Source organism: Montipora foliosa, chromosome 7, assembly GCF_036669935.1.
Source record: "Montipora foliosa isolate CH-2021 chromosome 7, ASM3666993v2, whole genome shotgun sequence".
NCBI classification, from domain to species: Eukaryota; Metazoa; Cnidaria; class Anthozoa; order Scleractinia; family Acroporidae; genus Montipora; species Montipora foliosa.
The window spans coordinates 33,660,190-33,685,189 of NC_090875.1; the positions used below are offsets into that span (position 1 = coordinate 33,660,190).

At 36.8% G+C, this 25,000-nt stretch overlaps 1 protein-coding gene across 5 annotated transcripts in view; it reads left to right on the forward strand.

Annotated features, from left to right (window-relative positions):
• The window catches only part of LOC138011865 (protein bark beetle-like), a 130,228-nt gene that overhangs the window by 42,643 nt on the left and 62,585 nt on the right, over nucleotides 1-25,000 (forward strand). For 3 of the 5 annotated variants that reach the window (XM_068859095.1, XM_068859098.1, XM_068859099.1), the window contains 5 exons: nucleotides 6,976-7,107; nucleotides 13,969-14,411; nucleotides 15,202-15,361; nucleotides 16,248-16,705; nucleotides 17,830-18,076. In XM_068859095.1, the coding sequence (XP_068715196.1) occupies nucleotides 13,971-14,411; nucleotides 15,202-15,361; nucleotides 16,248-16,705; nucleotides 17,830-18,076 (1,306 nt within the window). In that variant the 5' untranslated portion in view covers nucleotides 6,976-7,107; nucleotides 13,969-13,970. Of the gene's footprint in view, nucleotides 1-3,174; nucleotides 3,308-5,512; nucleotides 5,560-6,975; nucleotides 7,108-13,968; nucleotides 14,412-15,201; nucleotides 15,362-16,247; nucleotides 16,706-17,829; nucleotides 18,077-25,000 lie in introns of those variants that run through there. The other 2 variants (XM_068859097.1, XM_068859100.1) reach the window with 2 other exon arrangements.

The window sequence follows — 25,000 nt, forward strand, 5'->3', positions numbered from 1 at the left end:
GCGCTTCAGCTCGTGTTCATCGTCTTCTCCATTGTTTCCTGGGGATTCTGGTCTTTAGGAAACTGGCAAACGATCTTATGAAAAGTGGACGAACTGAACAAGAGATAGTGTTGATTAGCTTAAAAAAGTAGCATAATCACTACAGTAGTTAATAATAAGGCTTTCGTCGTGGACCGCATGTTGCTTGAAATGATCATGAACTATTTTCTCATGTGTGAAATTCTAGTTCCACTTGTCAATGAGTCAAAACTCTACTAGTGCGACCCTACAACATTGTACCAAAAGTTTTCATTTCCGATTGCGGTTTCGAATTTGTTGTGTTTTTTTTTTGCCTCGGGCAAAGTTGAAAACCTTTTCCCCCCAAGTGCGACCTATGCCTAAATGTGTATTTAAAGTGCGGGTTATAGACGACGATAGAGAATTACGGGTGATCCTGGTACTTATAATTACCTAGAGATTTAAGCGTTTCCAATCACCAACCACCAATAAATGCCAATTGAACACTTGTAAGATTTTACTCTGTCCTAACGCCAAACGATTTACACTCGTCAATGGGGAAGCCCTCGGCGGTGGAAAGGGTGAAAGGGAACCTCCACTTCCTTGCTAACACAGAAAAACTAAAAAAACGAAGGAAACAATGATTTTGAAGCAAATTTTGTTCGATTTTTTTTTTTAAGTTTTTTATATCAGGACCAGATTTTTTTCCAGATGTTTCCAGATTTTGTGCGCTTACCCCTGTGTTTTCCAGTGGTGTAAAGATAGGCCGCAAATTGTCTTGCTGTGGTGGAGTGATGGCACGAGCAAAGGTTTGACGAATCTGGCATATCGTAGGTGTTCGCGAAAGCTGTCCGCCAAAAAGACGAAGGAAAACAACGACTCAGATGCGCAAAACCAGTTGCGTGCCATTTCAATCTTCTTTATGACTCCCACCACAACATAAAAAATTGCGGCCTATGCTTACACCACGGGAACACAGAAAGCCGCAAAATCTGGAACAAAAAATTCAACTTTCAACTAGGGACACTCTATCCCCATGGAATCAATAACACCTCTCATCTTTCATTATTTATTCTCAAGTTCATGTTACCATATTCCACCAATGGCAAAGCTCCTCCAAACCCTCATAAAAATCAACAACACCGAAAATTCTTTCATTCGCTCTGACGAAGGGCTAACACTCGAGACGTCGGCTTTCCAAGTCTTTCAGGGTGGTAATTCGACCTTTATCAACTCGTTTGATAAAAGCAAATCTTCATGTCCCTTTAAATACATGCATACATACTTAATTGACCACTCCCTGTAGGGTTTTTCAGGACCATCGAAACGACAGAACAGAGCAACAACAAAAATTGTTTAGAATTCTAACTGACTGAAGGCAAAGCAGTTGGCTATTTACAAGTGCAGCAGAGAAGTTGAAGAAAGGAAACCGTCTTGCTTTCTTTTTCCTTTGCTCTTTTGTTTTTTTTTGGTTAATAAACCAATGGATCCTTTGAAGCTGGTGATTTTATGGTGCAAAAAAACCGCCACACTGGGAGTAAATTGCTCCCGGGACATCTAATCAAAGAAAATTTAAATAAGTTGCTTTGTTTTAGATGCCCCAGTGTGCAATAGACCTTTCTCCAAAATGGCGGCCAAAAATTCAAATGAGTTGAACTTAAAAATAATACCAGAAATAGAGAGAGCACCTTTTCGATCTTTCTCTCAGTTTTTTCATTCAGTTTAATTTTAACTCACTTAAATCCATTGTCGCCATTTTTGGAGAAGGGTCTATTTGCGCTCCAGTATGGCTGTTTTTGTACCATGTGATCGTACGGGCTGAAACTCTCGTCTAGTTTACTGTCCTATTTTGGAAAGATGCGGTTGAAATGCTCCACTGAATATCTCAATCTTTTGTTCCCAATAAGTTGCAAATCAACGTGAACTAGGTGAGTTTTAAACCCAATCCGGAATAAAAGGGAAAAGGGAGTCTTTCTTAACCGAACAACAACAAATGGAAATCGACTGCAGAACAGCGCTTTGGTCATGTTGGTGAGGGCGCCTTTTGTTAACATGTCATGCTTGCAATTTGTCGTATCTTCCAGCGTTTTCTTTAAAGCATATGCCAATATTTCCAACAAGTCGCGTTGAGATCGCACTGAACAAGATGTGTTACAGGGAAGATAGCTCTTCACAACCGTTGTTTTAACGATGGAATGATATATAAAACGAATCACATATCGAGCTGCGATCATAGATCATATCATATATATTGAAATATGATCCTCACAGTTATGAACGCAATTTTGGCAATTGCATAGACGGACCATGGCCTTGATTTCATAATCCGCGCTAGTTCAATATATGATTCATTTCATATATCATTTCATCGTTGATTTCTTTTATCACGGGAACATTAGAACCCACAAATGACCAACTCCCATCGTCAGTGTCTTCATAGCTTAGTTGGTTAGAGTGTCGCACCGGTATCGCTAGGTCACGAGTTCAAACCCTTTTGAAGTCCTGAATTTTTCAGGCTTCTCTACGCAATTGCTAAAATTGCGTTCATAAATGTGAGGAAAATAGCTTCACCCGGAACATTGTTTTGTTATTCAAATGCGGCAACGGCAGAAGCAAAAGAAAACGCTTTGTTTCGACAGCCACTTATGCTCTGGTTGCCACATTAATGACAATAGGTGACGTCAACGATATCTTCGCTGTTGTGGAAATTGTTGACCTTGGTAAATAAACTGAAGAGATATGTTTTGCAAGTTTCCTCCGGGATACTCATCCAAGTGCTCCTTCGTAGGAGTCGAACCGACGACCTTCGGGTTCTCTTATTCGGATGATCCACCACTGATCTGGAGGGGACTTGTGGGAGATAGGCCACTACATTGTAGGTTCAATCAGAGAGCCACTGAAAACCAACAAATGAATACGTGCAATGCACTTTGAATCGTACTTAACTACGTTCTTCTAAATTTCTGTAACGTTTTGTGTGGCCAATTCTCGGAATCTGTTGTTTTAAATAGACCTCGCATTTCAAGAGTTCTCTGTTACTCGGAATATAATTGCCTCTCAAAATTGGCCCCACAATTAGCATATCAGACTGTTATTCGGCGATAAACTGCTTTAGATATCTGAAGGAGAGCCTGGATAGCCCCGGATTGTTCATCAATCACCCGATTTTTTTTTCAGACTGTGTCCTATACCTCGAAAGGTCAGCAAAGAAGTAGGATAAAACTTAGTCTGGAAGAATCTTTCGAGGAAGCAGTTTTGCTGTGCCAGTTTTGAAGGCAAGCCAAAGGAAAACTGGCGCTTTTCTCGCCAGGTAAAAGAAACAAGTTTTGTTCATTTTCTATGCCATTAAAGAGCAAGGTAGTTTCCAACTCGGAGCCAAATCATGAGGAGCTTAAGCCGACTCAGGAATTCTCGGCTGGACGTCTCCTGACGGTGTAGATAACCGTCAACAAAGGCTAATAACCTATTACAAAAGGTGTTTCGTATTCAGAAAAGTGTTTTAAAGCATTCAGGATCGATCAGATTGTACTGTGAAACTCACGTTAAGCAGAAAAAAATTAGTTAATTTTTATTGAATGACCATATTTATTTGTGGGGAACAAAATTCTATTTCAGTTCGTTTGCGCGCATCGACAGTGGCGGTTAGTGCTGGGACACGGAACCATTTTTCGTTCTATAGGATTTATGGATTAACTCTCTCACCCGGGGAAAAATGGTACAGGTCGCCGTCGTCTCTCGCTGACCAGCACTACTTCGACGCTCCTCGTCGCTGGTGAACGAGAAGACCTCTGGCATCCAGGGTAAAATGTTAGCCAATTTGTCGAAGGAAAGTTTTTTCAGCTCTTTCGAAGAGAGATTTGTCGCCTTCAAGTCGGAACTTTGGGGGAAAATGGTGATCACGTTCCGAAATTCGGCGGGTCTAATCTGCAGATCGCATGTCATAGGTTGCAGTCATTGTTTCACCAATACAGAAAGTATCCTAAACATTCTTAAAAGCTAACCTTAGGCCTAAAAACCTTGTTTAGGCCTAATTAGGCCTAAGGTTAGCTTTTAAGAATGTTTAGGATAAGAACCAATTCACCGTTGCTGTTGAGAAAAGTGTATGCCAGGCAAAACAAGTTGCATCTCGGTAGCCTGAAAGTTAACCGACAAATAATTTGCCTGTGTTTAAATTAACAAATATACCAATATATCACTAACGTTCATGTTTAACCGGAGAATTAGGGAAGCAATGTTCGAAGGTGTAATAGCCGCTGAGTTTTATTCCTCAGTTATCGAGTTCCATAAGTATAAAACTTAAAAATGGTTTGCTTTAAAATCAGAAAAGAACCAATTCACCGTTGCTGTTGAGAAACGTGTATGCCAGGCAAAACAAGTTGCATCTCGGTAGCCTGAAAGTTAACTGACAAAATAATTTGCCTGTGTTTAATTTAACAAATATACGAATACATCACTGAACGTTTCATGTTTAACCGGAGAATTAGGGAAGCAGATGTTCGAAGGTCTAGTAGCTGTTGAGTTTTATAATTCCTCAGTTATCGAGTTCCTTAAGTATAAAACTTAAAAATGGTTTGCTTTAAAATCAGAAAAGAACCAATTCACCGTTGCGGTTGAGAAACGTGTATGCCAAACAAAACAAGTTGCATCTCGGTAGCCTGAAAGTTAAGATATAATTTGCCTGTGTTTAAATTAATTTGAAATAAAGAGAATAAATAATAATTTTCCATTTTTTAATTGCATGATGCTGGCCGTTGTAAACCGTGTTTTGGAAAATATTTCAGATGATTTATTGTGCCTCTGGACTATTTTGGACACGTCACTCAAAATTAATTTAAAGTAATTTGAGATATTTGTCGTCATTAAAACTTTATGACGAAGTCGGCCCAACAAATGTTTCGAGATTAACACCTCTCTCTCCCTTTGTCTCTCGCTCTGCCTTTTTAGTGTGAGTCTTGTTACAACTCCCACTCAGATTTTGGTAATTTTTTTACCTAAACAGCGGGGACCCAAATTTCCTGATCCAAGTTAAGCTCCTCATGACATGGTCTCAGGTTTAGTGCTAATTAATGCGTTATTTGAGTAAACTCTGTTGGACTGTAAAATGTTAACTAACGTCAAAAACGAGACTGATGAAGCGTCGATTGACCTTCATTCAAGAAGAAACGTTAATTTAATACACGACTGCATGACAAGTAGTCATGAGTGCTGTCAAATTTTCGAAATGTGATAACACCCTCTGTAATCCCGACACCTTCGAAATACCCGAATCAGGCAACAAGTACTTGTAACCGGTACGTTTCATAACGTGAGAAAATGCCCATACAAGTAACTGAAAAATAAACATATTGCTTCACAACGAAACTACTTATCCTCACTCGACACTGATTTGCTAGAACTTCTAGTTTACATTGAAAATAATAATAATGATAATGATAATGATAATGATAATCATAATAATAATAACAATTTTTGACTTAAACACTTAAATACTCGTCACAAAATTCAATGTATTTCCCAAGGGCCATATATCTTTAAAAGGATTTATAAAACTTTTTGCAAAAGGTATTTTTATTTTTGTTTAGAACTCGATACGAACTTGATAATAGAATTTTAATTACTTTTTCGATTTTAATTTATTTTGTAGTAGACTTGTAATAGATTTAACTGTACATACACACTGTCGTAATATTTTAACATTCTCTACTTTCACAAATCCGTAATAAACCCGTTTTACCCCCCCAAGTTTTGCATAATCGTTGTTTGCAATTTCTCCTGGGACATGAAGATGTCCCAACAGAAATCGAAGGCATTGCCTATGCAAATTTTTGGGTGGTAAAAGAGGTGTATTAAGGGATGTGCTAAAGTAGAGAATTATAAACGCTAGGGACAAGTAGTGGATTAGGACTATATAAATGAAGTTATTATTATTATTATTATTATTCAAACACTCACCTGATTGATTATTTCGATTTAGTAACAAATCAAATAATTCTTTATATCTTTTAACTAGATCATAAGGGACGCACAGAAATGCCCTTAATAGGCCATTTCCGAGTTCATATCTGCCTCACAGTTATGAACGCAATTTTGGCAATTGCATAGAGGACCATGGCATCCCTTGATTTCATATCCGCGCTAGTTCAATATATGATTCATTCATATATCATTTCATCGTTGATTCTTTTATCACGGGAACATTAGAACCCACAAATGACCAACTCCCATCGTCAGTGTCTTCATAGCTTAGTTGGTTAGAGTGTCGCACCGGTATCGCTAGGTCACGGGTTCAAACCCTTTTGAAGTCCTGAATTTTTTAGGCTTCTCTATGCAATTGCTAAAATTGCGTTCATAAATGCGAGGAAAATAGCTTCACCTGAAACATTGTTTTATTATTCAAATGCGGCAACGGCAGAAGCAAAAGAAAACGCTTTGTTTCGACAGCCACTTATGCTCTGGTTGCCACATTAATGACAATAGGTGACGTCAACGATATCTTCGCTGTTGTGGAAATTGTTGACCTTGGTAAATAAACTGAAGAGATATGTTTTGCAATGTTTCCTCCGGGATACTCATCCGAGTGCTGCTTCATAGGAGTCGAACCGACGACCTTCGGATCTCTTATTCGGATGATCCACCACTGATCTGGAGGGGACTTGTGGGAGATAGGCCACTACATTGTAGGTTCAATCAGAGAGCCACTGAAAACCAACAAATGAATACGTGCAATGCACTTTGAATCGTACTTAACTACGTTCTTCTAAATTTCTGTAACGTTTTGTGTGGCCAATTCTCGGAATCTGTTGTTTAAATAGACCTCGCATTTCAAGAGTTCTCTGTTACTCGGAATATAATTGCCTCTCAAAATTGGCCCCACAATTAGCATATCAGACTGTTATTCGGCGATAAACTGCTTTAGATATCTGAAGGAGAGCCTGGATAGCCCCGGATTGTTCATCAATCACCCGATTTTTTTTTCAGACTGTGTCCTATACCTCGAAAGGTCAGCAAAGAAGTAGGATAAAACTTCGTCTGGAAGAATCTTTCGAGGAAGCAGTTTTGCTGTGCCAGTTTTGAAGGCAAGCCAAAGGAAACTGGCGCTTTTCTCGCCAGGTAAAAGAAACAAGTTTTGTTCATTTTCTATGCCATAAAGAGCAAGGTAGTTTCCAACTCGGAGCCAAATCATGAGGAGCTTAAGCCGACTCAGGAATTCTCGGCTGGACGTCTCCTGACGGTGTAGATAACCGTCAACAAAGGCTAAAAACATAGCACAAAAGGTGTTTCGTATTCAGAAAAGTGTTAAAGCATTCAGGATCGATCAGATTGTACTGTGAACTCACGTTAAGCAGAAAAAAGTAGTTAATTTTTTATTGCATGACCATATTTAGGGGCGAGATGAATTTTGTGGGAACACAATTCTATTTCAGTTCGTTTGCGCGCATCGACAGTGGCGGTTAGTGCTGGGACACGGAACCATTTTTCGTTCTATAGGATTTATGGATTAACTCTGTCACCCGGGGAAAAATGGTACAGGTCGCCGTCGTCTCTCGCCGACCAGCACTACTTCGACGCTCCTCGTCGCTGGTGAGCGAGAAGACCTCTGGCATCCATCTCTTTCGAAGAGAGAAATTTGTCGCCTTCAAGTCGGTAACTTTTTGGGGAAAATGGTGATCACGTTCCGAAATTCGGCGGGTCTAATCTGCAGATCGCATGTCATAGGTTGCAGTCATTGTTTCACCAATACAGAAAGTATCCTAAACATTCTTAAAAGCTAACCTTAGGCCTAAAAACTTTGTTTAGGCCTAATTAGGCCTAAGGTTAGCTTTTAAGAATGTTTAGGATAAGAACCAATTCACCGTTGCTGTTGAGAAAAGTGTATGCCAGGCAAAACAAGTTGCATCTCGGTAGCCTGAAAGTTAACCGACAAAATAATTTGCCTGTGTTTAAATTAACAAATATACCAATATATCACTAACGTTTCATGTTTAACCGGAGAATTAGGGAAGCAAATGTTCGAAGGTGTAATAGCCGCTGAGTTTTATTCCTCAGTTATCGAGTTCCATAAGTATAAAACTTAAAAATGGTTTGCTTTAAAATCAGAAAAGAACCAATTCACCGTTGCTGTTGAGAAACGTGTATGCCAGGCAAAACAAGTTGCATCTCGGTAGCCTGAAAGTTAACTGACAAAATAATTTGCCTGTGTTTAATTTAACAAATATACGAATACATCACTGAACGTTTCATGTTTAACCGGAGAATTAGGGAGGCAGATGTTCGAAGGTCTAATAGCTGTTGAGTTTTATAATTCCTCAGTTATCGAGTTCCTTAAGTATAAAACTTAAAAATGGTTTGCTTTAAAATCAGAAAAGAACCAATTCACCGTTGCTGCCAAACAAAACAAGTTGCATCTCGGTAGCCTGAAAGTTAAGATATAGGGGTGGTGAATGGTAAATGCGAGACTTTGCGAGACGGCGAGACCAGCGTTTCTCTTTGCGAGCCCGAGACATTTTGACTTTTTAGATTGCGAGACCGAGACTTCAAAGTGTTTGACACCTTCATATAACTAGATGCTTCTGTGAAGCATACACTGGCTTGCCTGTGATACGCGCTACAGAAAATCAGAAGGCACTGAATTGTGTGGTATTGAAATACAGCATTCCAGTCTCTGAAGAATAACAAATAAAAGAGAAGCGAGAAACATTGGCTTCTGGGCTGACATGTTGATAATTTTCAAGTTCCCTCACAACTTCTTTTCACCACAAGTGTGCCCTATGAGCATCCGAAAACTTTGTAATACTAAAATTCACTGAAGTCAAGCCCTGTTTCTCGGGGTTGGTGTTGGGATGGGAGACCAAAACAATACACCCCTCATTAAAAACAGAAACATCTGACCGAAAATACTATTAACGCTAACAAATGCGAACTCAGCAAGGTACAGATTCTGGTAGCTTGCTTTATGCAAAACAAATATTGATGAAAAAGGAAATAAATATTGATACACAGTTTTCAGAAAGAGCAGAAGGAAGTTTCCCGGACGGTCGATCGAGAATAGAATATTTACGACATGAAAACAACATTAATTTTGAACCGTGAATATAGAATATAAAAAGTTACGATCAGCGACAAACATTTTGGGAGATTTTTGCTACGTTCAAGTAAATTGCAAAATCGAAAGTGACATGGCCGGAATTCAGCCGTGATTAAGTTACCGCGGCATGTTTACTCGCCAAACAGTGAAGCATCTGTGTCAAATGATGGCAAGATTGTAAGTTTCTTTTTCTGTCAAGTCTTATAAAGTTTGACAATGAAATGAGCGAAGTCAAAACAAAGATCACAATCGCCCAACTCTTGTTTATGCAAAGTCAAAATTTACTCTCCAAGACGCGTACGACGTTATTTATCACCAGGTAATTCCATCATTTTGGAAATAGCAGCTACTTTATTATTCATCTGCGTCACAAGTTTTCACTGATTTTGGGCCTCATTTTGTTGAAACTCAAGCACGCTTCCAACAGGCCTGTGAACCCTTCCTGCTTACAGAGCAATACTAAAAAACTTCTCCCATATCACATTTGAACTTTAAGCTCGAAAATTCAATACACAACATGATATCATAATTCACAAAGGCAGAAAATACCACAGAATCCTTTTCCAGCGAAAATTTTATTGAAACAAACAACATATTTGCTCTTAGAGGTGAAAACCTCTTCCTATTTCATTGCGTGCGTGAAGACAAGAAACTCAATTGTGTCAAATTACCATGTACTTCAGGTAAATACTGCTCACTTTGATTTCGTCTCGACGGGCGACAGATTGTTGTCGAAGTCCAGTACTCGTCGCTTTTGAGATTCATGCCTAGTTTATCCAACTGACTTTCCATTATTGAGCTCCATAAGGGTATATTTTGTTTAAGGATCCACTAAAACGCCATTCGTGTTGCATGACTTTCGACGCCATTGCAGGCTAAGTTGATGATTCTACTGTGTCCACCAGAGAAATCTACGCAGTTCCACTACCCTCTCGATCCTAAGAAAATACGCGAAGAAGGCTCTATACACAAAGACACCACTTACCAGGGGAGTGACAGGCAAGACTTTTACCGACACGGAAAAAAAAAAAAAAAAAAAAAAAAAAAGGAAAACAAACAAACTAAACGCAGACCTCGACTGGGTTTGCCCACAGGCAACCCAGTAAAAAAACGAGACTGCGAGACGCACATAACCGCTCAAAAAACGAGACTGTGAGACCCGTGAAATTCGACTAAAATTTTGCGAGACCCAGAGTTTTTGAAGAACCATTCGCCACCTCTAGATATAACTTGCCTGTGTTTAAATTAATTTGAAATAAAGAGAATAAATAAATAATTTTCCATTTTTTAATTGCATGATGCTGGCCGTTGTAAACCGTGTTTTAGAAAATATTTCAGATTGATTTATTGTGCCTCTGGACTATTTTGACACGTCACTCAAAATTAATTTAAAGTAATTTGAGATATTTGTCGTCATTAAAACTTTATGACGAGGTCGGCCCAACAAATGTGTCGAGATTAACACCTCTCTCTCCCTTTGTCTCTCGCTCTGCCTTTTTAGTGTGAGTCTTGTTACAACTCCCACTCAAATTTTGGTATTTTTTTTTTTACCTAAACAGCGGGGACCCACATTCCTGACCCAAGTTAAGCTCCTCATGACATGGTCTCACGTTTAGTGCTAATTAATGCGTTATTTGAGTAAACTCTGTTGGACTGTAAAATGTTAACTAACGTCAAAAACGAGACTGATGAACAGTCGATTGACCTTCATTCGAGAAGAAACCTTAATTTAATACACGACTGCATGACAAGTAGTCATGAGTGCTGTCAAATTTTCGAAATGTGATAAGACCCTCTGTAATCCCGACACCTTCGAAATAACCGAATCAGGCAACAAGTACTTGTAACCGGTACGTTTCATAACGTGAGAAAATGCACATACAAGTAACTGAAAAATAAACATATTGCTTCACAACGAAACTACTTATCCTCACTCGACACTGATTTGCCAGAAACATTCTACTTTACATTGAAAATAATAATAATAATAATAATAATGATAATGATAATGATAATGATAATAATAATAACAATTTTTGACTTAAACACTTAAATCATCACAGAATTCAATGTATTTGCCAAGGGCCATATATCTTTGAAAGGATTTATAAAACTTTTTGCAAAAGGTATTTTTATTTTTGTTTAGAACTCGATACGAACTTTGATAATAGAATTTTAATTACTTTTTCGATTTTAATTTTATTTTGTAGTAGACTTGTAATAGATTTAACTGTACACACACACTGTCGTAATATTTTAACATTCTCTACTTTCACAAATCCCGTAATAAAACCGTTTTACCCCCCCAAGTTTTGCATAATCGTTGTTTGCAATTTCTCCTGGGACATGAAGATGTCCCAACAGAAATCGAAGGCATTGCCTATGCAAATTTTTGGGTGGTAAAAGAGGTGTATTAAGGGATGTGCTAAAGTAGAGAATTATAAAACGCTAAGGACAAGTAGTGGATTAGGACTATCTAAATGAAGTTATTATTATTATTATTATTATTATTATTATTATTATTATTATTATTATTATTTAAACACTCACCTGATTGATTATTTCGATTTAGTAACAAATCAATTAATTCTTTATATCTTTTAACTAGATCATAAGGGACGTACAGAAATGCCCTTAATAGGCCATTTCCGAGTTCATATCTTTCTCCTCTTCAAAGCTCGTCTAAGTGCGAAGTTTTTCTTATGGTAATTAGCTTTCATTCATATTTAAAGTAGAACTAATGGGCCATTTCCGAGTTGCTGTTTGTCTCGGTTTCAACTATTGAAAGGGAAATGACTTTGATTTGCACGAGAACACGCAACTCCTTTCCATTTGAATGGTTGTGCACCAGGACTCTCTTTGAAACCTAGGCATGCAGCAACTCGGAAATGGGCTATTACCATCACACAAACTTTGCACTTAGACTCGTTTTGAAGAGGAAACAAACATAAACTCGGAAATGGCGCCCCCTTAGATTAACTCTGATTTCAATAAGCGTCACGAGGTGTCCTGTTGCTCTTCTCTCCAACTCTCTCGGAATAATACTTCGGCGCTGAGTCGAGACAATTAATGTCACAAAGTGTCCCCTGCTCAAATGCTGTTCCTCAAGTAAGAATAAAGAGCTGCAATGAGCCTAGACCAAAAATAATGCTAACCTTTACCCTTACCTCATTGTTGGAAACAGGTAGCAATGGCTCAGATTTATAAAAGGACACCTCCTGTTGGATGTCGAAATTGGGCTTGAATCTAACAAATAAGGGAGCTCTGTTATTCTTAATAAAAAGTGGTAAAGAAATAAAAATGGCATAAGGTTTACAAATGAATATCAAAAGATAGGACTTGTGAAAATCTCCTATCATTTCCGTGTTTGATAACATATCCTAAATCTTTCAGTATATTATTCCTGGAATTTCGAAATTCTACTATGAATAAATGAACTTTATTTAACGAAGTATTTATCTAAATATAAGCTAATTGTGGACACCATTCCATCTCTTCAAGAAAGACTGATTAATAATTGTATTTGAAGCAAGAGAGAATGAAGTAGGACGGAGAACGGATCCCTTGTAGTTTTTGTAAAATCTAATTTTAGCTATGCAGCTATTTTTAGATAGGGAACTGGCCAGTTGTAATAACGAAATAAAATTTTAAGTATGCGCGGCACTGGGAACTAGAATTTAAAATAACTTGGCGAAACTAAAAATTGATTGGGCGCGGGAATCCGTTCTCTTACCTCATCCTCTCTTGATCTGAAGCTAAGCGAGAAGCCTATGTTTCCTTTCTTGTATTTAAATTTGTAGTTAATCACGTTGTCCAAATCATCGTAGTACTCGTGACTACACTCACGCGTACGACAAACTTTATTTTATTTTCTCAATACAAAAGTTAAGGAAAATTCATGACATCAAGATAAGAATCTTCATTACCCAGGATCTGAAATAAAGACTTTAACATATGCTTTTTAAAGGAATTTTTTGATAATGATTTAAATCCATTCAGCATCTTATTCCAAATTTTGACACCAACACGCGAAAAAGCCTTTTTTTCGATGTTTAGTCTAGAGTACTTTGTTCTAAAGAGCTGCGACTTGGATGATCGAGTATTGTAGGTATAAATGTGTCATGTTTTAGTAAATAGTTTCTCAATGTTAATCGGGGCACTGCGATTGTGCACGTCAAACATTAATTTGCTTACAACTTCATAATATAGGAAAGTAACAGGCAGAATTTTTGCTTTGACAAATAAAGGGATGGCATGTTCTCTTCGATCGGCAAAATAGATTAAGCGCAGCACTCCCTTTTGAAGAACCAAGATTTTGCTTAAAGAAGCATTGGACGCATTGCCCTAGGCAATTGCATTCAATGTTCAACTTATTTGTAGTCAACCAATCATAAACGTTCTTTAACTCTGCATTAAAAGTTTGTTCGACCGCCTTGATATTCTTATCAGCATAAATTTTTTTTGTATCGTCAGCGAAGAGATAAAATTTTAGTTTATCGAAACTGAGGTGAATGTCATTTATGTAAAGTAAAAATAGAAGAGGTCCTAGGACCGATCCCTGGGGCACACCACAGGGAGAAATCAGTTCACGGTTGATAATTACTTTTCAATTGGAATTGTTTGCGTTCTATTTTTTAAATATGATTAAAACCAATCAGTTATCAATCCCCGGAAAATGTAAAACTTCAATTTATCGAGTAATATTTCATGATTGGCCGTATCGAATGCCTTTTTTAGGTCAATAAAGACACCGCATGAGAAGTAACGTTTATCCATATTGCTCAGTATTGCTTCGACAATGTCAAGTATATCGCAAACTCCATCTATCACATTTTTCAGTTATTCCTGGGTTCAAACCATTTCCAATGTTATTGCATTTCTTGTAGGGATGGATATCTATTCAGCAGTAATTAAATTGATCGTTTGCCTGCTTTTGGCTTTTGTCATTCAAGAAAGTGTGGAAAGCTCAATTATTGGAGGCGGAATCACGTCCAATACAAACCTCACACTAGAGGGATCGCCATACCGCGTATCAAAAGACTTGGTTGTTTCTGATAATGTCACACTAACCATTGAGCCAGGCGTCCAACTTCACTTTTTTCCTGGAGTGAAATTACAGGTAAAAGGATTTCTACGAGCCCATGGAAACGCTACGGAGATGATAGTATTGAAAAAAGATCCAGGAATTTCAGGCAACAGCTCTTTGCATCATGGAATTCGCCTTTATCCATACTCGCATCAGAGACCCAAAGCCGGCAGGCTTGAAATTTTTCTTAATGGCCGATGGGGTACTGTATGCAACAGTAGTTGGAATATAAGAGACACTCAAGTGAGTAGAATACGCTTGGCAGTCTTTGCAAGTAGTTTTAGGAAGAAAGCATGGATTCATTTCTGATCATAGCATTCGCCTCGAAAATTTGTTCCCAACGCAGAACTTGGATTCCAATGGTTAATGTCCCCAAGTCCTCATGCTTCATTATAGAATAGACCTATTGTAGTCTCAAATACTTGAAATAACGTTCAGGTTAAGAAAATTGAGTCTGCATTAAACCAAATCTCAGCCTAAAGAAACACAATGTTAGATAAGGGTTAAGCTTAGCGATTGCTTACTGATGTTATAATTGCCTGAGGGCTTGCATATGCCGGTTCGCGAATCCGCCCAAGCCACGATGAATGAGCTTTTTTTGCGGTCCGCATGAGGCCAATGAAGGATTTGTGGTGGATCATTTTGGTCAGTTTATTAAGAGAATCAATTAGAGTCTGGCTAAAGAATCAAGGTAGATTAATTTGAGCTTTTGAAATAGATTTTAGTTAAGGCTCGCTGGCTTTACATACGCCCTGTCCACAAAGCCACAAGCCCTGGTAAATCAGAACAATTAGAAAGAAGAAAAAATAGGTTAATTTGAGTCACACTACACTACTAAAGCTCTTTTCAATGCATACGGGAACATTTACTTATAAATGAATTCAATGAGCCGATAAACGAGCACTAATCCTTAATCATGATTATTGCTAGTCTTAAGTTAATTTTCTTGATGATAGCTTCACTGCTTTGGGTCATGTCTCACACAGATGTTTGCTTGAACAACGAATGAATGACTCAGTCTATCAATGCACAGGTTGCGTGTCGACAGCTGGGCTTCGCAGGAGCCCTTCGCTACAGCTACAGACGGTATAGGGGTTCTGGAATGCCAATTTGGCTGAATGACGTCCACTGCTTCGGAAACGAGACAAATTTGTTAGAATGCAGCCATCAAAGAAATAGTAGCCATCATTGTGGTGAGTGAGACTGTGTTAGCTCAACTTATCGACAAAGAATCCTTAACAAGTAACTATGTGTTTCAATATCTCTAAGGCACAACTAATATGGCATAAGGAAAAGAATGAAATAAGAGGCCGTTGTTTTTGGTGCTTACATGAAGACAATGTAACAGGGAAGTTAAGGATTAATTTGTTCTGTTCGACCCTGCTCAACAATGTATGACAAAATTGGAAAGACAACACATCTTCCTAACGTCCGGCTGTCAATTGGAATTTGAACACATGGTCTTTGCTACTTATTTATGCAATCATTCACTGAAGCTCTTTATATTGCATTTTTCCATTGTCTTGTTTCCTATACTGTAATAACGGCATTTTGTTCTGTTCTTTTCCTGTCATTATCAGCGATTGCTTCAGCCTGCTCTTCTTGGTGACAATCAAATCTGCCATTAGCTTTCGGGCAGTCGACAAAAGTGCATTAAAGTACACTATGAAGACGACTTTCACGTTTTCTTTATCCTGTGATGCTGCTTTCCAAATTATTTAAAGGGGCTATGTCACGAGAAATGATGTAATTTCATGACATCCAAAATGCCCTAAAAGTAAAATGAAACATTGCATTAACCCCTTAAAACTGTTGAAAAACATAAAAGGAATACAGCAAAAGGACAGAAAAGCATGGATGCATTCCATTTTGGTAATCTTGAAAAAAATTGGCCTGGAGTTTTTCAAGTTTATTGAAAATCTCATCTTGTTTGTGATGTAACGATAATTTGTTCAGCAAAGGAATTCCACATTATCATTTCGAGTTTTATACTCGTGATTAACGAAAGATTTCACCTAAACCTTTGAATAACGTGACATAACCCCTTTAATATGTACTGTGATCTCATCTTACTTGCAGGTAATTGGCAGATTGTTTGGATAGAATGTCATGGTCCATATCTATCTTGGAAAGGCCTCGAATTTTCTACTTCATACAAGCCTCTTTCTCTACGGTACATTCACATATCTGATGCACAAAACGCAATAAAAGGTGGTGAATTCCTTCCTAATTTATACGACTTGACCATCAGCAGCTGTGTTTATGGAGTGGTGTCGCCAAAAATGATGTCGTCTTTGACTGTTAACAATACCAGGATCTGGCAAAACATCATGGCAGGCATTCACATTCAAAGCGGGTCGGTGAACACGTCTGTTGAAAACACGGTGGTAGAAGACATTCAAAATGGAGGCGGCTTGTATTACAGCGGTCTACACAGCAGTCCAATCGATTTTTGCTCAGTGAATGAGGCTAATATTACTTTTCCAGTCACATTCCTTGCTGCGGGTAATTCAAGTGACAATGTCTCTTGTGCAAAGGTGATACTAACATAACAATTCATTTGCCTTTTTCGTTAACTAGATAAGGAGTGGTGAAAACTTAGGAATAAAAACAACTAGCTGAAGCGATCCTTTTTTTTTATTCATAGAACCTGTTAAGTAGTATTTGAAGGGGGTGAGGGGTAAATTCGTACAAGAACCACGGGGCTCACACGGCTTGAGCATATCTGGGTTTCAGATTTGAAGGGGATCTTGGCTTTATTCCGTCTTGAAATCCAAAATAAACACAAAAAAAGTTTGAATTTAGATTGTTAAATTTCTAGAAAGTAACGGGAAGGGCTGATAACATTACGGGGACTTCAGTTACAAAGTTAGACCATTCTCGAAATTGAGGTGGCTTTTGCCAGTCTTTTGCTTTGATCACCTTTCATCGATGCATCTCTAGATCCCGTCAGCGTTGTGTTTCTGAATGAATTTGTCATTGGTCCTTTAAGAAACACCCGCAAATGCATGATACGCGAGATTGTGTCAGTTTTCTTGAAGCAACAGGTTACCTTCCAATCGAAAAGTTCTTCAAACCCTACCCCTACCCCCCGCCCCACCCCCACCCCTAACGATTTTATTTTTGTGGACTCATGTCGCCGCAGAAATAGCTTCCTGGTTCCATTTGTACTACTGCAAAGACTGCAAAGTATAATGGAATAAAATGAGACTTTATTTAAAGGTGAATAATAATAAATATAGGAGGAATTCCCACTGTACTGTCACTGTACTGTTTAACGATGAGGAGTTTGGTGCATGATTTTGTGACATGGCCATTATTTGATGTACATGCAGTCATCGCCATACTTTATTGCACCACGGATTCCTTTTCATGGAAAAATGGTTTTTCCAGGAGCATTGAATGAAAACTGAAGTGTTGAATACACTTAATGCTGAAAGCTATAATACTTTATCTTTAATTAATATGAAGATCCCCCCAAAAAAATCTATCCAGACAAGAATCTGTCCAGACAAGTTACCCACCGATTGAACGAAGCACTCAGATATTTTCCAAGTATCTTTGAGTCACCATTGAAAAATATCGTCCAGTAAGTAAGTAAGTAAAAAATCGTTTGAGTGCCATTGCAGCTGCTATCCCTGACCAAGGGCTCTGTTTTCAGACTATCAGAACCGCACCTGGGGGACATTTGACAGTGCATTATGAAGTCATGACGGGGGAGAACTTTGAACTCGAGGTTCGTGATGGTAACAACGTCAACGCCACCATTGTCATGGTGGTGAATGCATCCTCAGGAGTTAATCAGGCCGTTTTACCGGCCACTAGCTCTGGCCACGAATTTTACCTAAGTTTTCGGTACACAGGCCGAATGGAAACATCAGTGAAGTTTCTTGTAACTGACGACAAAGGTATGTTTGTAATGCCAAGTAGCATATTTTGAGCCCAACATAGCATCTCTGAGCTCAGTAAATCTAGCGCTTTATTCGTTAGGATTTTCAATGTTTCTGTGTTAATCCATTGCTCACGCAATGATCACCCAGAGAAACTGGAAAAAAATATGAAAAGAAAATGAAAACAATTAACGCTATCCGGTCAGTTGTTGGAATCGGTGTTCTTGTACCCGGAAAAGCAGACTGGACGAGGTAGAGACGTTTACGAGTGATACATAGCTCTTGCTAACCGAGTTCGAGGACCTTACTGCAAGTTACGGACCGAGTATTTTTCAGTTGATTTATGGCCATAAATCAACGGGAAAAAACGAGGATCCGTAACTTTCAGTACGGACCGAGAAAACGAGGTTGGTAAGGTAATTATTAGTAATTATCTCTGGGCTAATCGGACGCGGGGGAAAGGAAACTAGTTAGTTGAAGGCAAGCGGAAGATTCAATATTACGTTATATAATTATATCAAGAACTAAATGTTTTCGTTTTATACCATTACCAGATATCAAACGATTTAAAATCATATTAGTGTTTTCTTCTTGTTGTCCCATAGGTTAAATTGGCACTGTTTTTTGTTGTTTTGTTGATCCTTGTCTCATTTTAGAAAGCTGTTTCATAATTAAATCACCAGATTTTTCAGCAACTTTTTTTACCAATTTTATCACCAGCGTGCGATGCCCCTGATTTGAGTGCCTTTTTTAGCCATATGTTAAGCTACCTTTTTAAAAACAGTTGATGCAAGACTCTTCATTGGTTTGAATATATTATCTACAATAATACCAGAGCCTTTGTGTTGATATACAAATCTACCAAGTCGTGGATGGTAAAATCTCTTAGATTCATATGGTTTCATTTATAATGTTATGTTAGATTATTGTACTCTTTTACAATCAATGAATACGATACATCGGATCCATTCAAATTGAGAAGTCTTCCTTTCCCATCTGTTACCCACATTCTGATAGAGGAAATTGTAGATTTATTGACAGGATTGAAGGTAATTCCTCGTGCACGTGGTTCCGGGGTAAAGCTGCATGAAGGTGTCAAAATAGAGGTAGAAAATGAATAAACAATATCACTATCATCACCATCAACTAAACTATCATTGATAAGGTCACAATGTATGTTAAGGACGTCGGTATCTTGACTTAAATTTGGAACTTTAATACCAACATGAGTCCCACTTGTTAATATTTTGTTGCCAAAGCCGATGAGATCATTAAAATCCGATTTTGTTAAATCAAGTCTGACTAGAGCTAGTAATACAATTGTGACTCTGAATGTTGTTGTATTAAATGTCAAAGATATACCGTTTTTTTTTTTATTCGTTTGAGATAGCTATTAACATCCTTCTAATTCCAAACACCTGCTGGAAAAGTTAGATCTTGAAATTTTGATTCATTATTGATGCTATACGCTATTGTTTGATTTTTGTATGATAGATTGACATTAACCAAGTAAAAGACATATTAATGATTCTATAAACCAAGCTGGTATTCAAAATTGCTGCCCAAAGTGATTGGTTTAGTAAATTTTGTAACAAAATCTTCAGGTTGGTTTCCAGGTATTGATTTTACTGAGTAGCTTGATAATACGATTTCTCTATCCATATATACAATATCGTTACATTCTTGTAGAGTTTGTTATGTTGAGATCTATTGATTGTTGACGTTTTAAACAATGTATCTAATATAGAAACGCCCATATTACGCATATCAATGCTTGTATTACCAGCTACAATTTCCCCAACAATCACTTCCAATTTTTTGAGAAGATGTTTTGGATTATAAATAAAATACAATACTACCACCTCTTCGAATCCCAGAACCAGTCATTGTTTTCACTTAATTCTCATAATGTTTGATGTATGCATTCAATGTCGCCCCGGCATTGTCAAGTCTCTCTTTCATGAGCTGTCGTACAGCTTCTGTAATGTACCCAGATTTAAATTGTTTTGTGCCATGTGATTATAACCTTTCCATTGATTTCTGCTCCTTTTAGGATTATTAATGATCTTATTAAGATATTTTCTGTTTTTTTTTGTTGTGTCGTTTCTGGTTGATTTAATACCTTATTAATAGAATCATAATTTTGAAGACCAAGATCATTCAATATCTCATTATCCATATCTTCATTATCTAATGCATAATCAGGTTCCTCCTCCTCATCATATTCTGGAGGCAACTCGTGATTTTTGAGGAACGTATTGAGGATCAACACTAATCTGTTTTTTGCCTTCCAATATATCTTGCAATGATTCTTCATAAGTTGGGGGTTTTGGTACAAAATGTTTTTCTTGCTGTGGTAATACTGGTTCTTCAAATAAATCACCGAGATTTATATCATCAACCTCATCGTCAAGATCAATACGGTAATTTGATACTTCCCCCCTTCTTCAACAGTCGTCGTTTTGTAACAGGTATTTTTAAATTACTGGCGATAACATTGTCTAATTTCTTGGCTATTGGTTGAAACACCTTGGAAAAAGATGTTTGGCTTGTTTTTTGACCCAAATCGTGTTTTATGATTGCGTTTCGTACCGTATTAATTTTATCCTCTACTACAGATTTACTTTTTGCAAGTTCTTGCCATTTTAGTAAACTCATTTTTTACATTATTTGGTTACATAAAAATTGAAAATTGTATATAAAATTAAGATATCGTTTTACCCCGTGTTAAACACTATGTTGTACATGGTTTCAAATAATATACCCATATGATATATAGAATGAGAATACCAAATTACGATTCTGCTGATGATAATGTCAGTAATTTTAAACAGTTATATGATTTCATGCCAAATAAATGCTTTAGGATGCTGATCTGTGGACCATCAGGATCGGGAAAAACAAACACATTAATGCATGTGATTTACAATTTGCTTTATTTGACAAAATCTATTTGTATGCAAAAATCCTTGAGGAATCAAAATATCAAAATCTATTGAACATGTTCGATCCGATAAGTAAGGATGTTGGTTATGATGTTATTGAAGCGAGTAACGACCAAATAATTCCAGTATCTGAATTAACAGATGATAATCAAAAGCTTGTAATATTCGATGATTTCATTTGTGATAAAAACCAAAGGCCACTGATTGATTACTTTATTCGAGGGCGACATAAAAATTGTAGTGTCATCTATTTGAGTCAATCATATTATAAAACTCCAAAAGATATAAGACTGAATTGCTCGCATTTTTGTATTTATTAATACCCAAGCAACAATGAAAAATCACTAATTTGTCGAGAAAACAACATTCCTAAAGAAATGTATGAAAAAGCAACTCAGGATCCATACTGCTTTATATCTATTGACAAACTACGAAAGTTGACAACTAAAACCTTCAATGAAAAACTATAACCAATTATATATACATGAGTTATTCAAACGGTTTATTAGAATCTTCAAGTACAAAAATAATTGAATGCATACCAGGACTTGGTTTTAAACTGACTGAAGATGGTAATTATGATATGAATAATAAAAAACTAACCAATTTGAAACCAGGCACTGATGATAGCGATGTTTTGACAAAAAAGCAAATTTACGATCATATTAAAGCAAATGGAGGTAGATTCTTCTAGTACACCAGTTGATCTCACCGATTATATCAAACGAGATGGTTCTGTAGCTATGAATGGTCATTTTCAAATGAATTATAATCGAACAGAGGACATAGGGTATCCCCGAGATGGTAAAAGCGACCCTATTCCATATGAATATTTAAGTCAATGGTATATGAAGTTTAACGATGATAATATAAAAATCGATATGAAAAATCAAATGGATATGGGAAATAAATTAATAACTGGCTTACAAGATCCTCTTCATCACTCTGATGCAGTATCGAAATTTTAAAAACAGATATATCCTATGTTAATAATGAGATAACCAAACGTATTGGTAACATCGATTTCACACCATATTTAAAAAAGATGGAAGCGTAAGAATGATTTCTGATTTGGATTTAAACAGCAATTTTATCGATAACCTTAAACCATCTCAATCTGGTCATCAAGCTGTTAATTTTACTCAAGTTAGCAATGAGCTATCCAATTATTTACATGAAACAGGTGGAACAATGAAAGGAGATATTGATCTAAACGGAAACAGTATCTATGGTATTCAAAATACAGTAAATAAAACGTCTGCTGTAAATCGTGAATATGTAAACGATGAACTCAAGAAAAATTTGGATAAAAACAAAGACATTAATATGGGTGGTAATAAGATTGTCAGTTATAGAAATCTAAATGATTTAAATGAGCTCGTAAATAAATCCTATGTCGATCAAAAAGTTTCACAAGCATCTGGAAACGTTGATCTTAGCACTTATTTAAAAAAGGATGGATCTGTTAGTATGATAGGAAATCTTGATATTGGTGATAATAAAATAACTAATGTCTAAGGACCACCAAATAAAAATGATGCTGTCAAGCTAGGGTTTCTTAATGTTGAATTAGCATCTAATTATAAGCCTAATATAAACACTGTTTTGTTAAGAGATGGTACGCAAGAAATGAATAATAATCTCAACATGAGCAATAATAAAATAATTAATGCAAAAAATGCGACAGCCAATTTAGATGCTGTAAATCTACAGCAATTAAATGAAGGTATTTCAGCACTCACATCACAAAATAGTAAATTATTGGGCAATTATATAAAGCAGGATGACTCGACCCCTATAACCAATAATTTTGATACAGGTGATAATAAAATCGTTAATTTGAAAAAAAGGAACAAAGCCGACTGATACTGTTACCCTTGAGCAATTAGATGAATCACATATTACAACCCACAATAATCGTAATAATGTATTCAAATACATAACAGAGAAGTCAGGTGAATTAACTACGGATCATGGTATTTCTAGTGTAAATTTAATTGATAATTTCGATGAAATGCCTCACAAAATTAGAAAAAAAAAACATCTTTGCCTTCGCAAAAGTCCAATGAAAATTCACGATACAAAGGAAAATTTGATATAAACCTCTTTAAATTAATAAGAGACAACTTTTTAAATAATCACACTTTAGCGCTTGAGTTTTATTTTAAAAAAAAACAGGGTTTACTGTTTAATCAAGTGAATTTCTCTCTATGACAATCATATGTGAAGTTTTAAACATGATTATAGCACGTCAAGCAACAAAAAAAAGTGTTAAATGAATATCACTACATAAGATCAATATAAACTCTATATCCAGACGGTACTTCAAACCAAATTCAAAGAAGAATTTTTATCAATATAAAAGCTAATTATGACAATAATAGTCCATTATTATTGCCAATGTATTTTCTACGCAAGGCATAGAAAAATGCCGCACTAAATGATCTCGACATGAGTATTTATGATTGGGAAAAAGCTTATGAAGTATCGTCTCATGAAAAATTTACAATGCATATGCCGATCAACATGAGTGGCTTTGATATTTTAAAAACATCACATTATTTACACGGTTATCTCATCACAAATGCATCAGACAAAACGTTTATTACAAATAAAAATAAAAAAGTCTTGCTTCCAAATGGATCAATAATCCAACAAATTCAAATTTTATATAATTCTTTCAAATTTAATTATAAACTAATAAACATTCAAATTTATTATGGGTTTCGATTTTCATTACACGATTTTTTGGTATCAGATCAGAATACGCAAAAGCAGACATTTAATATAAATATAACATTGCAAAACGGTCATTTCAGAGTCAAACTCTTAAAGAAAGATGTACCAAATAAAGAGCTCAATATCTTGATTAAATATATTTATTAAAATAATTTATACAATATTACAATGACAGACAATCGCAGAGACATATTTAACTTCAATCATATTTCAAAGGAAGGCACGGTGGCCTCATGATTAGAGTGCTCGACTCCGGATCGAGTGGTCCGGGTTCGGGTCCTGGCCGGGGACATATTGTTGTGTTCTTGGGCAAGACACGTTACTCTCATGGTGCCTCTCTCCACCCAGGTGTGTAAATGGGTACCGGCGAAATGCTGGGGGTAACCCTGCGATGGACTAGCGTCCCATCCATGGGGGAGTATAAATACTCCTAGTCGCTTCATGCTAAGGAAACCGGAGATAAGGCCGGCCTGATGGGCCTTCTGGCTTATCATATAATCAAATTGCAGAAATAAAAGTGATCTATAAATACTATCATAAAAAGTACTGGCTATTCAAAAAAAGTCATAAATATTACAAAACAATGGATTTGTAATGCAAAATTGGATCAACCGGATTGGTAGCCATAGGAAAAATCGCTGGTGCTATCACTCTCAATCCTATTGTTCCGGGAACGATTACTGGGTCAGGTTTAATTTTGAACACTTACCCAGAAGCCAAGAATTACAAAAGGAAAGTAGAAATATGTAAATTTGCTTACCCTACTTACGAAAAAGTGTTGGTGGATTCACGGTCGTATTTAAGAGGATTAAAATTCAGCGAAAAGCAGTTTTCACTGAAATTCGACTTATAGACGAAATGATAACAGACCTATGTCCATCTGTATCGATCAGATTTGTTGTGAAATATAATAAAAAATTTAAGTTTGTCAAGAATTAATGATTGAATTTTGTTCCAATACTCCTCATAATATTTTAGAGTCTTGTTAAGGCCGGTTTAAGGCCGGTTTACACGGTGCGACTTGTCGGCACGATTTTTGGTGGCGGCTTTGAAAAAAATCGGGCCGACATAAAAAATCTGTTGCAGTGTAAACCGGCCTTTAGATTTACTAATCGATATTACATGAGGTAAATCCCACATCTTAAAAAGCTTGTGTATTATAAATTTGATTGATATTATCCTTCTTCTATCTTGGTTAACTTGAGGTAAAACCGTGTTTATTAGATCAAATGTCTGGCAAACACGGTTTCTTATAGCT